The following is an 18,501-nucleotide window of genomic DNA, read 5'->3' as shown; positions in this document are numbered from 1 at the left end:
TAAAAGGTTGTACCTTTGAAAAGGAAATGAGGAGGAATTTATTTTGTCAGCAAGTGGTGAATCTGTGGAATTCTTTGCTACAGAAGCCTGCGGAGGCCAAGTCAATGGGTATTTTTAAGGCAGGAGTTGACAGATTCTTGATTAGTTCGGGTGTCAGGGGTTATGGGGAGAAGGCAGGAAAATGGGGCTGAGAGGGAGAGATAGATCAGCCATGATTGAATGGTGGAGTAAACTTGATGGGTAGAATGGCCTCATTGTGCTCCAATAACTTATCAAATTGCGGTAAAGTATTCACGGGTCAAAAGGCAGAGAAGTGCAGGCATCAACAAGTCTGCCGATGTAATAAATATTATTTTCTCCATAAACAACTAATGCAAGCATATTAATCTTAATGACACACAAACGACTGCTCACAATATTCTCCATATATATATATATATATACATATACACACATATATATACATATACACACATATATATACATATACATATACATATACATATATATACACACACACACACACACATATATATATACACATACACACACACACACCTGTACTCTTATCTCACCTGAATACAGTGCTAGAAGAAGCTGGACAAGAGGCAGATGACTAATTAATTCTGAAGGCATGCTTCACAGAACATTACAAGCACTTCCTTGATGAGCATCCCCTGCTGAATGAGATTCAAAATTAAAGCACTTCAGTGCAGCTTCTATTTTTAGCTGCCGAAAGCTCAGAGACTCAAGATCCCCAGACTTGGAGATGAAGTTTGAAAGATCGTTGATCCTCAAGTGGCCAACACAGCCTAGAAGAAATGTTCGAGAAGGAACTGCAGTTGCTGGAAAATCGAAGGTAGATAAAATTGCTGGAGAAACTCAGTGGGTGCGGCAGCATCTATGGAGCGAAGGAAATAGGCAACGTTTCGGGCCAAAACCCTTCTTGAGACAGAAGGGTTTCAGCCCTAAGCGTTGCCTATTTCCTTCGCTCTATAGATGCTGCCGCACCCGCTGAGTTTCTCCAGCAATTTTATCTACCTTCAGCCTAGAGGAAGGCTCTCGACCCGAAACTTCACCCATTCCTTCTCTCCAGAAATGCTTCCCGAGTTACTCCGGCATTTTGTGTCCATCTTCCGATGCGACCTGACCTGCCCATTTTCTGCACCCTAGTACTTTTTTTGCAGGAAGTAAAACTTTGATCGACCTGGAGAATCAGTTCTCCAGAGACAATTTCTTCCCAGCCATTATCCCAGCCAGCAGATGAACAACGCTACCAACAACTAGAGAGTTGGCCTCAGCTACTATCTACTTCATTGAAGACCCTCTGACAATCTTCAATCGGACTTTACCTTGCACTAAACATTTTTCCTTAATAGACAATAGGTGCAGGAGAAGGCCATTCGGCCCTTCGAGCCAGCACCGCCATTCACTGTGATTATGGCTGATCATCTCCAATCAGTACCCCGCTCCTGCCTTCTCCGCATATCCCTTGACTCCGGTATCTTTAAGAGCTCTATCTAACTCTCTCTTGAAAGCATCCAGAGAACCTGCCTCCGCGCAGAGAATTCCAGATTCACAACTCCCTGGGCGAAAAAGGTTTCCCCTCATCTCCGTTCCAAATGGCCTACCCCTTATTCTTAAACTGCGGCCCCTGGTTCTGAACTCCCCCAACATCGGGAACATGTTTCCTGCCGCTAGCGTGTCCAATACCTTAATAATCTTACACATTTCAATAAGATCCCCGCTCATCCGTCTAAATACCAGAGTGTACAAGCCCAGCCGCTCGATACAAGCAGAGCCGCTCCATCATGTATCTGTACATTATGGAGGGGTCGATTGTAATCATGTATAGTACACACATCTGTAATCATGTACCGAACAAGGGTGATACCTTCTTAAAATGCCTCCCGTCTTATTGCACATCCCAGTTGAAATCCCAAGTTATTTGCAAGCAGCATTACCTGGGAATGGGGTAGACATTGTTCACATGTAGCAGGTCACCATGGAGCAAGAGGCGAAACCAAGTCAACGCGAACCCTGCTGTGGCTTTCAGTGAGGAGACCCAGTAAAAGCCGATGGACTATTGAGGAAGCTGATGAAGTCCTTCAGGTCTGAAATACAAAAATGGAAAGAAGATAAGAGCATATCATCCACTTTGATTGAACGCGTGAATGGGGAAGATAAAAAAATGGACAACTTCTCTCGTTTAATGAACCCTTTTTATGCACTTGGATTACATTATTACATGGCAGCACAGCGGTAGAGTTGCTGCCTTAAGGGCCTGTCCCACTTAGGCAACTCTTTAGTCGACTGCCAGGGACTAGTTTTAATGGAATTCTCCTGCGACACCTGGTGACAACCAACGACAGCAAAATTTACCGCAACTGTCGCTGACAATTTTCAATATGTTGCCTGTAGTCACCCAAAAAAAAAGATAGTGTTAGTGTACGGGGATCTGTGTGGATTCGGTATGCAGAATTGCCTGTTTCCGCACTGTATCTCTAAGCTAAATTATTGCATCAAGACCCATTCCCAAGACTCAGATTAGAAACATAGAAAATAGGTGCAGGAGTAGGCCATTCAGGCCTTCAGCCCTTCGAGCCAGCACCACCATTTAATATGATCATGGCTGATCATCCAGAATCAGTACCCTGTTCCTGCTTTTCTCCCCCATATCTTTGATTCCATTAGCACTAAGAGCCATATCCAACTCCCTCTTGAATGCATCTAGTGAATTGGCCTCTATAGATTCAGTTATACAGCACAGAAACAGGCCCTTTGGCCCAACTTGGCCACAACAACCATAGCTGTATCTCTGAAGTCTAAAGTCTGATGTGGTCTTTAGACAAACAAATTTATAATCTGAGCAGCACTCAAAACTTGACACCGAATGAGAAGGAAGTGGCACATGCATGTTTCACTTTTGCCATTAATTGGGATTTGTGCACCCACGATCATGCTTTGACGTTTTTAAGTTTAGTTTGGAGATATGGCAAGGAAACAGGCCCTTGGGCCCACAGTGCATGACGGCCAGTGACCCCCGCACACTAATGGGCCTGTCCCACTTAGCAGATTTTTTTAGGCTACTACAGGCGACTTATTTGTCGCCACATGGTCGCTGGGGTGTCACACATATGGTCATGAGTAGTCCGCTCAGTCGCGCAAAAAGTTGTAGCGTCTTTCTGGTTGCCGCTAAATTTTCAACAGGTTGAAAATTTTTCAGCGACAGTGGGTTTGACGCCAATGAGTGTAGCTTGACTTCTCTTGAAGTAGTTGATGTCGTAGGTTGTCGCCAGGATGACAGAAGTTCAAGTTCAAGTGAGTTTATTGTCATGTGTCCCTGTATAGGACAATGAAATTCTTGCTTTGCTTAAGCACACAGAAAATAGTAGGCATTTACTACAAAACAGATAAATGCGTCCATAAACCATGATATAAATATATACACACATGAATAAATAAACTGATACAGTGCAAATAACAGAAAGTGGTTATTAATAATCAGAGTTTTGTCCGAGCCAGGTTTAATAGCCTGATGGCTGTGGGGAAGTAGCTATTCCTGAACATGGTTGTTGCAGTCTTCAGGCTCCTGTACCTTCTACCTGAAGGTAGCAGGGAGATGAGTGTGTGGCACGGATGGTGTGGGTCTTTGATGATACTGCCAGCCTTTTTGAGGCAGCGACTGCGATAAATCCCCTCGATGGAAGGAAGGTCAGAGCCGATGATGGACTGGGCAGTGTTTACTACTTTTTGCAGTCTTTTCCTCTCCAGGGCGCTCAAGTTGCCGAACCAAGCCACGATGCAACCGGTCAGCATGCTCTCGAATGTGCACCTGTAGAAGTTAGGGAGAGTCTTCCTTGACAAACCGACTCTCCGTAATCTTCTCAGGAAGTAGAGGCGCTGATGAGTTTTCTTGATAATTGCATTAGTGTTCTCGGACCAGGAAAGATCTTCAGAGATGTGCACGCCCAGGAATTTGAAGTTCTTGACCCTTTCAACCATCGACCCATTGATATAAATGGGGCTGTGGGTCCCCCTCCTACTGTACTTGCTGTACCTGCGGACCTGCGCGGGAACGGGGATTCCCTCACAGACGGCAGCTCCAGCTCCGTAATGAACAGGGGTTCCCTCAAAGTCGACAGCTCCAGCTCCGTTGTTCCTGGAAGATCCAGCCCGTCGGCTCTGGGGGTCATCCCGGGGTTTCAAGGTACAGTACCTGTGATCCACAGTCGGGTCAGGAGTTCCACAGCCAGCGTGGGAAAATTTAAAGTCCAGGGTTACCACAGCTGCGGGAGATCGCGAAATTGCGAGAGCCTTGAGGTGCTCCAGCAGCTTGTCCGAAACGGCACCGATTTCTGCCGTTTTTCTGATCCAGGTAAGTTGTTGGAAGTTGTAGTTGAGCCTTTTCTTTTCCGGAGCTCCGCAAAAGTCGACACAGGCATGCACCATCTTGCATCTTAGGTTGCAGAAGTAGGTTGTCGCTGTTTTTTTGGTGACCTGCTATGACAATGACAGTCACCAGCAAAAAAAATCGGCAGGAGGGATGGGCCCCATAACAATGCCCAACATGTACTAGGGACAATTTTACCTTAATATCAACTCAATTAACCTACAGATCCGTGTGTCTTCGGAGTGCGGGAGGAAGCCGAAGATCTCGGAAAAAAACCCATGCAGGTTACAGGGACAACGAACAAACTCCGTACAGACAAGCACCCGTAGTCAGGATCCAACTGCTGTTATAAGGCAGCAACTCTACCGCTACGCCTTCTTCCAACCCTCTCACCCACCCACCTAGCAAATTAACACCTCTGCACTTCAAAAGAGGCAGCTTTAGTCAGGAGGTCCAGTATAAGACCAGCCATGCACCTGCCTTGCCTCATGGCGAGGAGAAAGGAAAATAAAATAGTCCATCCCAGCGGACAAGAAATTCAGAGCAAATTAGCAACAAGAGCCTTAAAGCAATTATTCTTCAAAGTCAATCTAATGGATTATGGTGTTCAGTTAGTTTAGGGAACTCAGACGCAATCATCTGGAATTAATTGGTGTTGCTGAAAGTGCAGGGTTCTACATGTTGATCCTAATTACTGTTTTAATGCCTTATTTAGAAAAATATAAACAACCAACTGCACCACAGATCATTTATCTATGTTATCATGATCATTACTATCTTTAGTTTAGAGATACAGCACGGAAACAGGCCCTTCAGCCCACTGGGTCCGCGTTGACCAACGATCCCCGCATATTAACACTATGCTACACACACTAGGGATAATTTTTACATTTACCATGCCAATTAACCTACATACCTGTATGTCATTGGAGTGTAGGAGGAAAGAAGATCTCGGAGAAAAACCCACCCAGGTCACAGGGAGAACGTACGAACTCTGTACAGACAGCGTCCTTAGTCGGGATCGAACCCGGGTCTCCAGCGCTGCATTTACTGTAAGGCAGCAGCAACTCAACCGTTGCGCCACCCTTAAACTATCCTCCTTAACTCACCCTTACACTATCCTACACACACTAGGGGTAATTTACAACTTTACCAAGCCAATGAACCTAAAAACCAGTACGTCTTTGGACTGTGGCAGAAAACCGGAGCACCCGGGGAAAACCCAGGTCACAGGGAGAAAGTACAAACTCCGTACAGACAGCACCCGTAGTCAGGATCAAACCCGGATCTCTGGCGCTGGAAAGCAGCAACTCTACCGCTGCCCCACCCTGTCACCTGAATAACACATTGACTGCTTTGCATAAAAATGATTCATTGCGTAAACATACGTTAAATAAGCTGGTAATTAAAGTGTTGGTAATTTTTCTTTCGTCTCTCTGGATCAAATACGATTTTCTCCCACTGTGGTACAGAGGTAGTTGGGAAAGCTGATGGAGACCTCAAACCTTCCTTCTATCGACTCCATTTACACCTCGCGCTGCCTCGGCTAGGCCAGCAGCGTAATCGAGGACCAATCGCACCCTGGCCACTCCCTCTTCACCCATTAGGCAAAAGGTACAGAAGTGAGAAAACGCACAGCTCCAGATTGATGGGACAGTTTCTACACAGCTGTTTTCAGGCAACTGAACCATCCGTCCTGAATTACTATCCTGACCCTCAGACTATCCTTGATCAGACTTTGTTGCCTTTACCATGCACCAATCTTTATTCCCTTATGTATCAATGCACTAGAAGTGGCTCGATTGTAATCATGTATTGTCTTTCCGCTGACTGGATAGCATGCAACAAAAGCTTTTCACTGTAACTCGGTACAGGTGACAATAGACTAAACTGCATTTGATAGTTTTATCGAATGTTGGTGCAGATGCAAGAGGCCTCATGGGCTACTCCTGCCACTCCTTAGGTTCTAATGTTAACGGTGACAAATTTATTTCCTCTGCTTGGGGAAAACAGATGGGCATCATTAATTTTAAATTGTCATGGAAAGCTTTGGAGAACTTCGTTTCACTCCACGGAGGTTTGTAGGAGCAGAGAACGTGGTCGTAGGAGCAAAGGGAATTGTCGAGGAGAGAAAAAAAATCTTAAAGGGAAAGTTAGATACAATCCAAAGTAGGGAAAGTTACAGATCCACCAGGAGAACTCAAGTGTTTAGTTTAGGGATGCAGAGTGGAAACAGGCCTTTCGCCCCACTAGAGTACTCGCCGACCAGCGATCCCCGTACACTAGTACTGTCCTACACACTAGGAACGATTTATTTCCATATTAGACATGAATGCTCCTCAATTCCGAGTCCCACCCTGGACTCTGATAAACAGGAACAACCAAACATTAGTTAACTTACTTTTTTAAAACTCCTACTTTTCAGAGATAGTGTGAAAACAGGCCCTTCAGCCCACCGAGTCCGTGCCGTCCAGCGATCTCCGTACACCAGCCCTATCCTACACATTAGGGACAATTTAGTCTTTACCAAAGCCATTTAACATACAAACCTGTACATCTTTGGAGTGTGGGGTGAAACCGGAGCACCTGGTGAAAACCCACACGGTCAAGGGGAGAATGTCCAAACTCCACACAGTCAGCACCCGTAGTCAGGATCGAACCCGGGTCACTGGCGCTGTAAGCCAGCTACTCTACCATTGCACGTTGCGTCAACGTGTCTCCCGGATGAGTTCGGTAATTTTTGTGTCATGAAGGAGTACCATGTGGTCCGACTATTAATTTGTGCGAAGCACTCGTAGAAAATATGATACGTGATCTGGATTTTATTAACCGTCAAGGAAGCTGGTCCTTTGGAAATCTAAAAGGATGAGCTGATGCTGGCAAGAACCAAAAGTGCTGGAAAGATTCAGGTCAGGCAACATGGCAGGAGCGAGAAACAAAGTTATCGTGTCAAGCCGATAACATTTCGTGAGAACGCAAAAAGCTGGAGGAACTCAGCAAGTCAGGCAGTATCTGTGGAGGGAATGGACAGACGCCGACTAGGTGGTAGGTTGGTGTAGACATAGTCATAGCAGAGTCCATTCTTCAATCCTGACCCAAAATGTCGTTTGTCCATTACCACCGTAGAGAGAGAGTTAGATTTAGCTCCAAGGCCTAAAGCAGGCCTCGACAACCTTGTTCTGCATAGGGGCTGGGACGTATGTGTGTGATCGGATGGCGGGCCACATCTATCACGTGTATACATGGATCCCGCACCGGGTGGCAGGCATCAAGTCGCGTGTTCACAGAAGGTAGACAAAAATGCTGGAGAAACTCAGCGGGCGAGGCAGCCCCATGCATTCCTTGCACGTCTCACTGGCTTAAGTTTCTCCAGCATTTTTGTCTACCTTCGATTTTTCCAGCATGTGCAGTTCTACATGGTCGACATGACTGGTGGGCCGAAGGGCCTCCTTCCACACTATCTCTAAACTAAATCAGAACAAGGCAACATTTACACAGAGATGGCAGTGAAGCAAAAGATGGTGAATGGATAAAAGGGTCAGGCAGGGACAATGCAAATGGTGATGGTCAACAGAGAGACGACAGCAAATGGTTGTTAATTGCAAGTGATCTGTCTGGAGTAAAAGTAAATAGGAGGTGAATGTGGACAGGAAAGAATTAAAAATGTTTGAACAGTGATACGGAACACGTCACGTTGAACGTGTGAAATAAATAACAGTGCCGGACATGGAGACATTCGGGTGCAGATGCTGAGAGCTTGATCCAAACTGGAAGGCAGCACGGTGGCGCAACGGTATAGTTGCTGCCTTACAGCACCAGAGGTCCGGGTTCGATCCCGACTACGGGTGCCCGGAGTCTGTACGTTCTCCCCGTGACGTGCGTGGGTTTTCTCCGAGATCTTCCATTTTCTCACACACTCCAAAGACGTACAGGTTCGTAGGACAAATGCAAATTGTCCCCAGTGTGTAGGATAGTGCTAATGTGCGGGAATCGCTGGTCGGTGCGGACTCGGTGGGCCCGTTGCCGCGTGGCATCTCTAAAGTAAACTAACAGCGGGAATAGGAAATGAAATGGGAGAAACTGGAAGTGGAGGGATGGGCTGTTGGTCTTTTTGAAGATGAATTTCAAGGTTAATCACTCGGCATGCATCCTTCCTTTCACACTGTAATTCTCTGTGGCAGGAGAGAACTATTTCCCTTCACTGAACAGTTGCACTTCAAATCTGGGTCATGAGAAAACAAGCTGCATTTCCTCTTTAATCTTTGTGATGCTTTCTGTCAAAATATTTGTGCCTTGGTTTATTTCAACTGGAGCCTCTATTGTTGAGACTGCCGGTCCGCAGATAAATATTGTGTCGTTCCAACCCTTGTGTTTCTGTGTCCAAAGTGAAGCTGTTTCCCCCACAGTGTTTAAATGATCTTATCAAGTTGTATGAAATTATAATGGGAATAGGTCAGGTAGACGCACAGAATCCCTTGCTGAGAGTAGGGGAATCTAGAACGAGAGGAGTTGGGTTTATGGTGAATGGGGAAAGATTTAAAAAGAATCTAAGGGGCAACGTTTCAAACTATAACCATATAACCATATAACAATTACAGCACGGAAACAGGCCATCTCGGCCCTACAAGTCCATGCCGAACAAATTTTTTTCCCCTTAGTCCCACCTGCCTGCACTCGTACCATAACCCTCCATTCCCTTCTCATTCTTATGCCTATCCAATTTATTTTTAACTAAGGGTGGAACGAACTGCAAGAAGAGGTAGTTGAGGCAGGAATTTTCAGAACATTTAGGGAAACAATCAGACATGTACATGGATAGTGTAGGAAGGGTTTTCAGCGAAGATACACACAAAATGCTGGAGTAACTCAGCAGGACAGGATAGACAGGTTTAGAGGGATATAGGCCAAACACAGGCAGGTGGGATTAGTGTAGAATGGACGTTGGTCGGTGTAGAGAAGTTGGGCCGAAGGGCCTGTTTCCACACTGTAGACTAGTATTTATACTTTACATACGTTATTCCAGAACAAGGGGTCACAGTTTAAGGGGGAAATCTTTTAGGACCGAGATGAGGAAAACATTTTTCACACAGAGAGTGGTGAATATCTGTGGAATTCTCTGCCACAGAGGGTAGTTGAGGCCAGTACATTGGCTATATTTAAGAGGGAGTTAGATGTGGCCCTTGTGGCTAAAGGGATCAGGGGGTATGGAGAGAAGGCAGGTACATGATACTGAGTTGGATGATCAGCCACGATCATGGCGGTGCAGGCTCGAAGGGCCGAATGGTCTACTCCTGCACCTATTTTCTATGTTTCTATGTTATAAAGGGCCTATCCCATTTAGGCAATTTTGTTCGGCGACTGTCAGTCGTAGCCGGTCACCGAAAAAACGGCGACTGGACCCCGCTACGACAACGTCTACAACAAACTACCACCTAGTCGATGACAAGCTAGCGGCAACTGGTGACCCATTAGGACGTCCATCTACAACCACACCTACGAAAACCTACGACCCTGTCAGCGACAACTGAAGACAATTCAGTCACCGGTACCTGTTAAACATAGAAATTAGGTGCAGGAGTAGGCCATTCGGCCCTTCGAGCCTGCACCGCCATTCAATATGATCATGGCTGATCATCCAACTCAGTATCCCGTACCTGCCTTCTCTCCATAGCTCCTGATCCCCTTAGCCACAAGGGCCACATCTAACTCCCTCTTAAATATAGCCAATGAACTGGCCTCAACTACCCTCTGTGGCAGAGAGTTCCAGAGATTCACCACTCTCTGTGTGAAAAAAGTTCTTCTCATCTCGGTTTTAAAGGATTTCCCCCTTATCCTTAAGCTGCGACCCCCTGTCCTGGACTTCCCTAACATCGGGAACAATCTTCCTGCATCTAGCCTGTCCAACCCCTGTTGCCGGTTGACATAAGTAGTCTCCAATGGTATTCACCGAAGTCTTCAACCGGCGACTACCTACGTCACCTGGTGACTATCTGCGCCATTCTGGCGACAACCTATGACAGCACCTACAACAGGAAAAGCTACGTCAAGCCCACAGTGGCCGATGGGTTTTGAACATTTCAAAATCCAGCAGCGACACGATAAAAAGTTACAACTCTTTAGGTGACTTGAGAAGACTACTCGTGACCATACTGGCATCGCTCCCGCTCCTTGTCGCCGAAAACATTGCCCAAGTGGGACAGGACCTCAACTTGCTGGCCTTGTCCCCAGACATTACAAGTTAAAATCCTCCAACAAGAAAACTCAAACACTGATAAATGTGACAAAAAATGCCAATGAAATCCCAGTGACTGAGCAACAATTGCCAGCTCCATGTACATAGCTGTTTCTTTGAGTACTTCCCAGGGTGAACATCCTGTTAACGTTTCAATAGTCAAGAGTGTTTTATCATCATATGTCCCAGATAGAACAGTGAAATTCTTACTTGCAGTAGCACAACAGAATATATAAACAAAGTACACTGTAAACAATGTAATAAACGAGAGAAAAAAGTTCAGTGTATGTATGCACATACTCACAAATACACACATGTACATACACACTGTATATACAAAATGTGCAAGAAGGAATTGCAGATGCTGCCGTAAATCGAAGATAGACACAAAATGCTGGAGTAACTCAGCAGGACAGGCAGTATCTCTGGAGAGAAGGATGGGTGACGTTTCGGGTCGAGATCCTTCTCCAGACCGAAACGTCACACATTCCTTCTCTCCAGAGAACCTGCCTCGCCTGTTGAGATCCTCTAGCATTGTGTGTCTACCTTCGGTAGAGAAGGATGGGTGACGTTTCGGGCAGAGACCCTTATTCAGATCAGAGATAGATATATACACACACACACACGTGTACACAAAAAAAGAAAAACAATAATAGTGTGATTATTGTTATTGAATAATTGTTAATAATTATTCTATAATTATTAGAATAATAATTATAGAATAATTCTTTGTTGAATTTTCAGTCATTCATGCCTTCCCAGCCATCTTTCAGTTTTTACTATTTCATTTGGATCAATGTTGAGAAGGATGGAATACAAATGTCCAATAAACTTTTATTAAATTTGACTGATACAAACTAATAGTTATAGAGCACAGAAATGGGCCAAACTGGAATTGCCAACTTTCTGCAGATGACACAGTGCAGACCAGTTCACTAATTGGCATGTGTAGGAAGGAACTGCAGATGCTGGTTTACATCAAAGATAGACACAAAATGCTGGAGTAACTCTACGGGTGAAGCAGCATCGCTGGAGAGAAGGAATGGGTGATGTTTCGGGTCGAGATCCTTCTCCAGACCGAAACGTCACCCATTCCTTCTCTCCAGAGACGCTGCCTCGCCGGTTGAGATCCTCCAGCATTGTGCGTCTACCTTCGATTTTTCCACCATTTCTTAAACATACAAACCTGTACGTCTTTGGAGTATGGGAGGAAACCGAAAAACCCGAGAAAACCCACACGGTCGCAGGGAGAAGGTACAAACCCCGTACTGACAGCACCCGTAATCAGGATCAAACCCGGGTCTCTGGCGCTGCAAGGCAGCAACTCTAGCGTGGAAGCAAACAGGACGGAGCAAGCCCAGCCTGATCACGGGGAAAACACACACAAACTCCGCAATGTTTTGCATGCTATCCAAATAGATCTATATACCTTGTATGGATAACAACCAAATCATGTATCTGTACACTGTTGATCTCTGGAGCATAATCAAGTATTGTCTTTCTGCTGGTACACAAAAAAGCTGGAGAAACTCAGCGGGTGCAGCAGCATCTATGGAGTGAAGGAAATAGGCAACTTTTCGGGCCGAAACCCTTCTCCAGGCTGTCTTTCTGCTGACTGGTTAGCATGCAACAAAACCTATTCGCTGTACCTCGGTACACGTGCCTATAAACTAAGTCAAACTCTAGTCAAAGAACAAAGGGGAAGATACAGAGGGCGGAATAAACTGCTTAGCATTGTCGTGCATTAGTTCCACAGACAATCCCCGTGGGAATGCAACCTTGTCGTGGTCGGGGAGCTTGTGCGTCTCAGTGACCCCTAGAGCTATGCCAGCGGGAGATTCGTCTCCTGTTAGGGTCTCCCATGCTGGACAGGTCGAAGGGTAGAGGCGAGACAAAGAGCGATCCACTGGTCCTCCAGGTTGGAGGTTGAGCACAGGGCTGACAACCCTGTCTCGTAAAACAAATATGTTACGGAAACAGCAACTGAAGGAATCAACACTACTGAGTGGAGGACCTTCGTTGATGCCCTACCTGCCAGGAGGCATAATAGCCTCAACTACCTTCTCTGCCACAGAAGGTAGATGAGGCCAGTTCGTTGGCTATATTTAAGAGGGAGCTAGATATGGCCCTTGTGGCTAAAGGGATCAGGGGGTACGGAGAGAAGGCAGGTACAGGATACCGAGTTGGATGATCAGTCATGATCATATTGAATCAGATCGAAGGGCCGAATGGCCTACTCCTGCACCTATTTTCTATAGGCAGTAAGTAGGTAAGTAAGTTCCACAGACAATGTCCTCAGTGGGGTGGAAGTGAATCACACAGTACCCCCCCGCTTACAGAAGGACCATTCAAAAGACTGATATGGGAGGGGAAGAAGCTGTTCCCGAGTCTGGTGGTGCGCTGTTTCAAACTTCTATGTCTTTCGCCAGACGTGAGCAGGGCGAAAGAGGAATGTTTGGGGTGGGACAAATCCTTGATTATGTTGGCTGCTTTTGCAAGGAATAATGAAATGTAGATGGAGTCAATGAGACAAAATGCTGGAGTAACTCAGCAGGACAGGAAGCATCTCTGGAGAGAAGGAGTGGGAGACATTTTGGGTCGAGACCCTTCTTCAGAAAAAAAAGTGCCTTGACCCGAAACGTCACCCATTCCTTCACTCCAGAGATGCTGCCTGTCCCGCTGAGAGTTACTCCAGCATTTTGTGTTTATCTTCGGTTTAAACCAGTATAGATGCTGGGAGGTCATGTTGCAGTTGTATAAGACGTCAGTGAGACCGCATTTAGAATATTGGGTTCAGTTCTGGGCACCATGTTATAGGAAAGATATTGTCAAGCTTGAGAGGGTTCAGAAAATATTTACGAGGATGTTGCCAGGACTAGAGGGTGTGAGCTATAGGGAGAGGTCGAGTAGGCTGGGTCTCTATTCCATGGAGCGTAGGAGGATGAGGGGAGATCTTGTAGAGGTATACAAAATCATGAGAGGTATACAAAATCATGCAAGGAATAGATCGGGTAGATGCAGAGTCCTTTACCCAGAGTAGGGGAATCAAGGACCAGAGGACATAGTTTCAAGGTGGAGGGGAAAAGATTTAATAGGAATCAGAGGGGTAACTTTATCTACACAGAAGGTGGTGGGTGTATGGAACAAGCTGTCAGAGGAGGTAGTTGAGACTGGGACTATCCCATTGTTTAAGAAACAGTTGGACAGGTACATGGATAGGACAGGTTTGGAGGATTATGGACCAAGCGCAGGCAAGTGGGACTAGGGTAGCTGGGATATTGTAGGCCGGTGTGGGTGAGTTGGGCCGAAGGGCCTGATTCCACACTGTATCACTGATTATCTGCAGTTCCTTCCTACAGATGGATTCAATGAGGTGGAGTGGGGCTGGAAGGAGCAATTGGGTTTGTGTGATGGACTAGGCTTCATCAGAGCTGTGATGCAAGTGTGCATTCCAAAGTGGACAAAAATCGAACGTCGTCTTTGAAAATGCGAGTATGTCGTCAGTAATGTCAAAATATAGATTGCCATAGTTTTCAAAACAAATGGAAAAGAAAAGGGCGGGGAAGATTTAATAGGAACCCGAGGAGCAATTTTTTAAAAATTATTAACTACACAAAGCGTGGCGGGTGTACAGCTGCCAGAGGAGGAAGTCGAGACAGGTACTATCGCAACATAAAAAAAACATTCAGACAGGAACATAGATCGGACAGGTTTGGAGGGACATGGGCCAAATGCAGGCAGATGGGACTATTATACATGGGGCATGTTGGTCGGTGTGGCAAGTTGTGCCATAGGGCCCGTTTCCACACTGTATTACTCTACGAGTCTATAAACAACTAAAACAAAATAATTGGAGTTTTTGACCGATTGAGCCAGATGTTAGTTTAGTTTAGAGATACATCGCGGAAATAGGCTCTTCGGCCCACTAAGTCCGCACCAGTCAGCGATCCCTGCACATTAACACTATCCTACACACACACACACGGGACAATTTACACATACACCAAGCAAAATAAGCTATAAACTGGCACGTCTTTGGAGCGTGGGGGGGGGGGAAACAGCAGATCTCAGAGAAAACCCACGCTGGTCACAGGGAGAACGTACAAACAAGCGCCCGTAGTCGGGATCGAACCCGGGTCTCTGGCGCTGCAAGGCAGCAATTCCACCACTGCGCCACTATGGCAGCCCGATCTTTGTAGAATGCAAGAACACGCGACGAGCAACGCTTGCAGGTACATCAACAGTTGCCACGTTGCTGGGCATCTTATGACAAGTTAATTGCAACAATTAAATCAGAGGCAACACAATTAATTTAATGCAACCTGCATTATGATGACATTTTTTTTTTTTTTAAGTCTACAATTTGCAGTCAGCTGTTAAAAATATTCCAAGCATTTCCTGCTGGTGATGAGCATTGCTGCAATTTGAAACTTGCTGCAATTTGAAAGACACATTGTGTAGGGCATGGGATCCAAGGTCTGCGTGCATAAAACAAGCAAGTATTTATCCCTTTAACCACAAGCTGAAGAATTATTTCTAAGCCATGCAAACACTAAACTGGGAACTTGCAACAGAAATGATGAGTTCAAAGTAGAACAACATAAAGAATTAAATTATTTCCAATTTTTTTTGGAATTTTGTAAAGAAAAAAACTCTAAGTTTCAAAATCATGATGGGAGGTTGGGATTTGAGACAGTCATTAATATATGTTTTTTAAATCTCGAATACACTCAAATACACAGGAGAGAGACACACAAAAGGTTGGAGTAACTCAGCGGGTCACGCAGCATCTCTGAAGAAAAGGAAAATTCGACATTTTGGGTCGAGATCCTTCTTCGATCTCAGAATAAAAGGAAGTACCTTCAGAAAGAGGATGAGGAGGAAATTCTTTCAACAGAAGGTGGAGAATCTGTGGAATTCATTGCCGCAAATGGCTGTGGAGGCCAAGACCATGTGTATTTTTAAATGCTAAATGCATTTCGTTGTCTCTGTACTGTACACTGACAATGACAATTAAAATTGAATCTGAATCTGAATCTGAATCTAAAGCAGAGATTGACAGGTTCTTGATTAGTAAGGATGCCACAGGTTACAGGGAGAAGGCAGGAGAATGGGGTTGAGAGGGAAAGATAGATCAGACATGAACGGATGGCAGAGCAGACTCTATGGGTTTCATGGTCTAATTCTGCTCCCGGGACATTAAATGATAGCAGCATCGAAGGGGATGTGTAGGAAGGACCTGCAGATGCTGGTTTACCCTGAAGATAGACACAAAATGTTAGAGGAACTGAGTGGGACAGGCAGCATCTCTGGAGAGAAGGAATGGGTGACGTTTTTGTGTCGAGACCCTTCTTCAGACGCTGGAGATTTTGGATAGGCACATGGATATATAAGGAATGGATTATGTGCAGGCAGACAGATAGTCTTGGCATCATGTTCGGCACAGACATTGTGGGCCAAAGGAGACCTATCACGTGCTGTTCTATGTATTTGCTACCCACTGCCACGATTCCGGGAAATACAGGGCTAACAAAAGTTCTGTAGGCACAAAACGCTGGAGCATCTCTGGAGAGAAGGAGTGGGTGACGTTTCGTGTCAAGACACTTCTTCGGACCAAAGTTCTGTAACTGGACGAGGGGAATGGAATTTGTAAGAAGGAACTGCAGATGCTTATAGAAACGTACAAAATTCTTAAGGGGTTGGACAGGCTAGCTGCAGGAAGATTGTTCCCGATGTTGGGGAAGTCCAGAACAAGGAGTCACAGTTTAAGGATAAGGGGGAAGTCTTTTAGGACCGAGATGAGAAAAAATAGATTCACACAGAGAGTGGTGAATCTGTGGAATTCTCTGCCACAGAAAGTAGTTGAGGCCAGTTCATTTGCTATATTTACGAGGGAGTTAGATGTGGCCCTTGTGGCTAAAGGGATCAGGGGGTATGGAGAGAAGGCAGGTACGGGATACCGAGTTGGATGATCAGCCATGATCCTATTGAATGGTGGTGCATGCTTGAAGGGCCGAATGGCCTACTGCAGCACCTATTTTCTATGTTTCTATGCTGGTTTAAATCAAAGATGACACAAAAAGCTGGAGTAACTCAGGCAGCATCTCTGGGGCGAAGGAATAGGTGACAACCGAAAACGTCACCCATTATTTTTATTCTTCTCTCCAGAGATGCTGCCTGTCCCGCTGAGCTACTCCAGCTTTGTGTGCCCATCTCTGACTGAGGTGAATGTAACAACACTGTGGTTACAGCATTGATCACAATGACATACACAGGATTTGTTCCATGCAGGAGATGACTCAGACGCAAAGGGGAGGACTGACCTCTTTTGGCAAAGGGTCTTAATTCCACGGGCGAAAGCAATCTCTCCCTCCCACTCCTCATCTTTTTCCCCCTCACACAGCTGCCCTGTTAAACAACTGCTCAGCAGCGAGCCGGCCTGAAAGAGGACAGTTCTCTTGATAAACAGAGCGGGCTGTTCCAGTGGGAACCTTCAACTTACATTAGGAGAGGAGAGCAGAACAGGGTCAAGCAGTGGTCGAAATTGCTGCAGCTGGCATGCTTGTAAGAAATAAAGCTGGAAAAGAATCTCAAACCACCATGGGCTCAGGGAGGGAATTAAGTATGCAGAGACTGGCTAAAACCCTGAAGGCTCCTCAAATAATGCCGTAACAACAACTTGTGTGTTTAACATAAAGCTGCCTGCACTTACACAGCGCAACCCTGAATTCAACCCACTCTGCCCTTGGAGGTTTACCTCAAATACACTCGGCGATAAAGAGTACAGGTGGAGTTCAAGAGAGATTTTCACAAGACACATGTTGAACTACTCACCACTACCGGGAGATTAGCGAGAGAAAGGAAAAGTAAATAAGCACAAAATAAACTTGCTCAGAGTGGGTGGGGGTGGGAAGAGGGAGAGAGAGAGAGATAGACTGACAGAGAGAGAGATAGACAGAGAGAGATACACAGAGAGAGAGGGAGATAGACACAGAGAGAGAGGGAGATAGACACAGAGAGAGAGGGAGATAGACACAGAGAGAGAGGGAGATAGACACAGAGAGAGAGGGAGATAGACACAGAGAGAGATAGACACAGAGAGAGAGAGACACAGAGAGAGATAGACACAGAGAGAGATAGAGATAGACACAGAGAGAGAGAGAGATAGACACAGAGAGAGAGAGAGATAGACTGAGAGAGAGAGGCAGATAGACAGAGAGAGAGAGAGGGAGAGAGACTGAGAGAGAGAGAGAGAGAGGGGATAGACTGAGAGAGAGAGAGGGAGATAGACTGAGAGAGAGAGGGAGATAGACTGAGAGAGAGAGGGGAGATAGACTGAGAGAGAGAGGGAGGGAGATAGAGAGCGAGAGAGAAAGAGATCACGCACGTCCCATGAACAAAACTCACCTCCTGACTGACACTGCCCCCAGAAGTTGCGGAGATAAAAGAGTGGAGAAGTCTGCCTGCTCGCGTTGCTCACTCCTCTCTCAGCAGCTAGGAGGCTGAATGAGGGTGAAGTGAAACACGGAAGGAGCTGCCTTTGAACCTAGACTGCAGGCTGCACCGAGCTGTGTAACTGGGAGGGCCACAACACCAGGCACCAGAGAGAGTTCCTGTTGCACTATTTGCTGTGAGCCTCCTGAGTGCTGGGACCAATTGTTGACACAAACCACTCCCATGCAAATTTGAAGCAGCTGCTCTCTCTGATCTGTAACTGGACGAGGGGAATGTAATGTGTAAGAAGGAACTGCAGATGCTGGTTTAAACTGAAGACAGACACAAAAAGCTGGAGTAACTCAGTGGGACAGGCAGCATCTCTGAAGAGAAGGAAATGGGCTGCTCTCTCTGATCTCTGTGGCTGTTCAGTAGCGGGAGG

The 18,501-nt window shown here is 45.9% G+C and overlaps 1 protein-coding gene across 2 annotated transcripts in view; it reads right to left on the bottom strand.

The window, feature by feature from the left end:
* Positions 1–18,300, bottom strand: part of LOC129699109 (glycophorin-C-like) — a 77,155-nt gene extending 58,855 nt beyond the window's left edge. Inside the window, exons 1-2 of one of the 2 annotated variants that reach the window (XM_055638767.1) lie at positions 18,033–18,300; positions 1,965–2,114 (exon numbers count right to left, since the gene is read on the bottom strand). In XM_055638767.1, coding sequence (XP_055494742.1) covers positions 1,965–1,983 — 19 coding nt within the window. In that variant the 5' untranslated portion in view covers positions 1,984–2,114; positions 18,033–18,300. The remainder of the gene's footprint in view (positions 1–1,964; positions 2,115–18,032) is intronic. The other variant, XM_055638768.1, reaches the window with a different exon arrangement.
* Positions 18,301–18,501: the final 201 nt, after the last annotated feature.

Source organism: Leucoraja erinacea, chromosome 7 (assembly GCF_028641065.1).
Source record: "Leucoraja erinacea ecotype New England chromosome 7, Leri_hhj_1, whole genome shotgun sequence".
In the NCBI taxonomy this organism is placed as follows: domain Eukaryota; kingdom Metazoa; phylum Chordata; class Chondrichthyes; order Rajiformes; family Rajidae; genus Leucoraja; species Leucoraja erinaceus.
Note: the sequence above shows the minus strand (reverse complement) of the source record. Positions and strands in the feature narration are given on the sequence as shown.